The sequence below is a fragment of the Anser brachyrhynchus genome (genome assembly GCF_964034855.1).
Source record: "Anser brachyrhynchus genome assembly, chromosome: 4".
Classification (NCBI taxonomy): domain Eukaryota; kingdom Metazoa; phylum Chordata; class Aves; order Anseriformes; family Anatidae; genus Anser; species Anser brachyrhynchus.
In genome coordinates, this window is record NC_137698.1 from 76,403,558 (window position 1) to 76,408,173 (window position 4,616).

The following is a 4,616-nucleotide window of genomic DNA, read 5'->3' on the forward strand; positions in this document are numbered from 1 at the left end:
GGCTTTCCGAGGGCTTTTGTTGCTTGTTTTCTTTCTCGGTGAGCTGCTGTGGAAATGGGAACACTCGCCTGCCAGCGACAATGCTGAAAAATACCCACTTTCCCTGTTATAATTTTCAAAGGTAACAAGTCCTTGGGGGCAAATATGTACTTGATCTGCTGTTTATTAGGGGCTGTCACCGACTGGTGGTGATGGGAATATTTCCGCTTGCTCTCATCTGACTGAAGATAAATGTTTACCTGCAGCTTTGCCTTTTGAAATAAGCTTTCCGAGGGATATTTTCCGTGACACATCTCTGGGGCAAATCCATAGCTTGATGTCTGCTGGATCTGTTTCCTGATTAGTTAATTCGTCTGGCTGATGATGGCTCACAATTAGCGCAAGGTGCAAGACGAAGACGGATGGGAACCTCCTGAATTTTAAGCATGATCCGAGCGACGTTTCCAGAAAGCTGGCAGGAAATTATTTGACATGCCTGAAGAAATCCATCACGGCAGGCGTGCTTTCTGCCTGCAGCTCTGGAGAGCCCACAAAGGGGCTGGGAGGTTACAGCTCCGCTCTCTGGACAAGGGTAGGTTTCTCACATCTCAGGCACCAGCAGGCTTCAGCGAGGTACCGTCGGACTTCCTTGTAGCCAAACACGACGGCGTAGGAACTGGCTGAGTAACAGATGCAGGACAGCACCCCAGAGAGCCCTCTGAGGATGCTGCTCTCAAAGCAGTGCTTGAGGAGCCCTGAAACGAGAGCGATCCAGGCGATGTCATTGCAGAGCCAGCAGACAACATAAATGGAGAGCAGCGAGAGCAAGATCTTTGTTGCCCGAGCCGTGTGCTTGTTACAGGTGCTCCCCGTGGCGGAGGCAGCCCTTATCTTTCTCCTTTGCCTCCAGAGGAGGTCAATGATGAATCCGTTCAGGATTATTACGAGGGCGATGAAGAGGAGATCCAAGCCAACAGACACGTAGGTGGTGAGCTTCATGATTACACTCCCCGGAGAGCCTGAGCAAGTGCTGGTGGTCAGGCACATGGCGGTTTCGTTAGCGCTCCTCTTTGCTGGTGCGTTGTACCGAAGGTAGGGGGAGTTGGAAAACGATGCTGAAGATCCAGCAGCCGGCCAGGATGCTGCTCACGTAGTGCCCCTGGTGCCTGGAGATGAACTCGGACCAGTGATGGCCCGTCCTGTGGATCTTTACCAGGTGGAGGACGCTGAGGTTCTCCACTGACCAGATGCTAATCACCCTCAGCAAGTGGTACGTGTAGAGGAGGACGCGGCACCCCCTCTCAACAAAAATCCTGGTGTTGACCAAGGAGAGGAAAGCTGGGGCCTCTTTGTAGCAGCAGAGTAAGAGGTTCACCGGGGCCGTGTTGACAACGATCCTGTCCAGGGGCTGAAGGACTTTGTGCCGGATGGCGTTACTGGTAAAGGCAAAGAGCACGGTGAGGTTGCCTATCGTGCCAGTAAGCACCAGGAGATAAATGAAGATGGAAAAAGGCTTACACACCATCACAGGCACCTGCAGAGGGGTCCCCGAGCCTTTCCCAGCTGCTTTCCTAACTTCTTCCTCCTTGGGAGCCCTGGCTGCTCGAACCTGGCGCTCTGCCTCTTGCTGTGTGCCCCGTCTCGGCATGTCCTGCTCCCCACCACGGCTTGCAGGCTCCAGCTCTGCCAGCTCCGATCGCTTTGCCGCCTGTGCGGCTGCTCTTATCTCACTCGGAAGGGCCGGGGAGGGTGGAGATTAGGCAGGGAAGTGTGCTGAGGCTGCAGACGTCGCCTGCGGAATTGGAGAGGTCGGCAGGTGAAAAGCCCTGCAAGAAGTGGTGGGGCTGGGGGAGTGCAGGCGAAGTGTTGCTTCCTCCAGCCCTCCCTCGTGCTGAACCTCATCAGACCCCTCAGACCTGATTTTCTCCTCCCTTGGGGCTGTCAGATGGGCACGCACAGAAATGCCCTGCTCAGAGACGCCGGACCCCTTTGTCCTTCAGGATCCAGCAGCTGAGCAGTTTGGGTTTAGGGCCCCTGCTCTGAGCAGTGCTGTCAGGGCACGTCGGACACTGTCGGTGTGGCTGCTGTCAGCATCATCAGACCCTCAGCAAGAGACAGGTGTAAAAATTAAGGGTCTCTGCTAAAAATCAACCAATCAATCAAACAAACAAAACAACAACAACAAAAACCACACCACAATTAAAACATTAAAAACAAGAGGGAAAGTCTGGGTTCACACCAGTCACATAAAGAAGCTCCCTGGCTCACCACCACCCAAGTCCTCTTCGGGAGGAGCCGCTGGCCAAGGGTGGCAGAGGGCTCCTGGCTCCCACAGAAGAGATCACAGCTTCGGAGTTTCCTGCTCTCCTCTAAAATAAAAGCTCTCATCTAAAATAAAACCCTGCTCGGGAAAGATGTGGTGTAGCTGGTGTAGGCATGCTGCAGGGCGTGCTGGTGTCTACAAGAAGCTCTCTGAGAACAACAACCAGAGCCCGGGGCTCAGTTATTCTCTCAGACTCTTGCGGTATTTATTCATTTGAAGGCAATACTTCAACCTCCGTGGCAGGATTATTATTATTTTTTTTCCCATGCGAAATATCAGCCCTGGGAATCGGTTCCACTTTGCCAGACTTTTCAAAACCCAGCCGCCATTTATTTCACTGATACGAAGAGGAACCATGCTGAACTCTTTTTTTTTTTTTTTCTTTTTCCTAGTGGAAACACAAGAAAAAAAGAATCTGATTTTCTCCCATCCCAGCTTTGTTCCCAAAGGGTGCTGACTCTCGGGGGCTGGATCAGACGGGGAGGGCAGCCTCCCGCGTTGGAGGCCAGCCCCCTATTGCGTGGCTGAGGCTCTGCTGTGTCCCCGTGGAGGCCAGCTGCTTTTGCAGCTTTTTTTGTGGGCTGCTGTCGGCCGTGCGAGGGTCAGCATGGGGACGAGGCAATAACCCTGGTGCAGGAATGAGGGCTCCCCTTGTCGAGCTCAGACCCACGCATGTCCAGCCTGTGCTGTCTCTCTCTCGCACCTCCGTGCTCTAACGGTGGCCAGAAGCAGATTTTTCCCCTGCTTATAGGAACCGGGAGAAGATCTATGGTTTTCCATGAATGCCTTCGATGGACCTTTCCTCCCTGTGTTTGCATCTTCGCTTTTGAACCCATTTACAGGAAAACCTGCTGTAAGAGGAGGCAGGAGAGCGGTCAGCACAGCCAGAGGGTGAAGGGCTCCCAAAATCCCTTCCTGCAAATCCACCCCTTAGGTCCCAGCCTGGTCCTCGGGCACATCCGATCCCATTTCTGGGCGTTATTCTGGATACAGCCCAGCAAAGTGCCTTGCACGGAGGTGAACGAGGACATCAAGGTGATGGAGATGGGGAGAGGTGGTGTCCCCGTGCCATTCACGTGGGACTGGAGGAGCGCATCGATGGCTGCTGGTGACAGCCCAGCTTACGCGGTCCTCGCTTTGATTTAATTACTGGATGATCATTCCAGAGCTTGAGAATGAGGCTGTTAAACATTGTGCTGTTCCTTTTATTGGATTGCCAGTGGGGGAAGCTACTGGAGGATTTCCAATGCTCTGTGTTCAAGGGAAGTGTGGATGGGGCTGCCGGGAGCCTGCCCAGTCCCACCCCAAACCCTTGCAGCCCATCACGGTCCCTGTCGCAGTAAGGATCTCCTTAATACCTGATCTAAATCTTCCTAGGGGACAATGTGAGCTCAATAAGATGGCTGTTCGGTAATGAATATTCATTATAATTCTGTAACGAAGGTCAGTGTTCCTTAATAAGATAGAAGAAAGGCACACAGGAGGTCCGTTCGGTTACGGAGGTGGCTGGTGTATGAGGCGGTGAGCTGTTATAATTAATATCACAGGAGTCACAATGTGCTAAGGAAGCTCTGGCATCGAGATGAAGGGAAGCCGTGAAGTTTTAGCTTCAGAAAGTTGAAAAACCATTGAGTGAAGTTAATGGAAATTCTGCCTGCGTGAGAAACGCAGGTGGAAAGGAAAATCGGCTTACTTTAATCAAAGCAAGAGGAAAAAAAAAAAACTAATTTAAATCAGTCCAAGTGATTGCAGGCTTAATTCTTTCCCCTTATTAGACTCTTCAATCCTAACCCTCCAGTCCTAAGAGATCTCTCAGCACCGGAGGCGCGGGCATTTGATTTGTATGCGCGCTGACCCTGCAAGGCGATGCGGCGAAGCCATCCCCTCGCAGCAGGGCTGCTCTCGGGCTGCACCTTCTGGTAAAGGAGATTTCACCGAAACCAAAACCGTCCCTTTCTGGAAATTGCAAAGGGCAGGGAGAAAGTGCCCTGTCCCTGAGCACAGCTCAGGATGAGGTGCTGAGTAATTGTTTGGATGGCGGGAGAAGGAGGGAGTTTTGCTCCAGTTCTGAGCTGGATCTGTTGGGCTTTGGGCTGGGGGCAGCCTTTAGGACCCCGCTGGTGGTTACCAACCTCCCCTATAATAGCTTTCCTTTCACCCCACTGTGAAGATACGTGTAAAAAAAAATAAAATAAACAGCCATGAGGCTGAAGTGTCACCTACTGCAGAGCCTGGTGTCAGAAAATGTCACACAGAGAGGACAGTTGACCAGAGGTGGCCGAACAGCTCCTGCTGGGGAAGGCGGTTTTGTTGG

General features: G+C 52.3%; 1 protein-coding gene across 1 annotated transcript; it reads right to left on the minus strand.

Annotated features, from left to right (window-relative positions):
• Positions 1-546: 546 nt before the first annotated feature.
• LOC308193853 (olfactory receptor class A-like protein 1) lies at positions 547-1,600 on the minus strand (the record flags this gene model as incomplete). Its single annotated transcript, XM_080588918.1, has 2 exons — positions 1,054-1,600; positions 547-998 (listed from the first exon to the last, which is right to left on the minus strand). Exons 1-2 carry the CDS (start codon positions 1,502-1,504, stop codon positions 547-549), a joined length of 903 nt encoding a protein of 300 aa, XP_080445044.1. The 5' UTR covers positions 1,505-1,600.
• Positions 1,601-4,616: the final 3,016 nt, after the last annotated feature.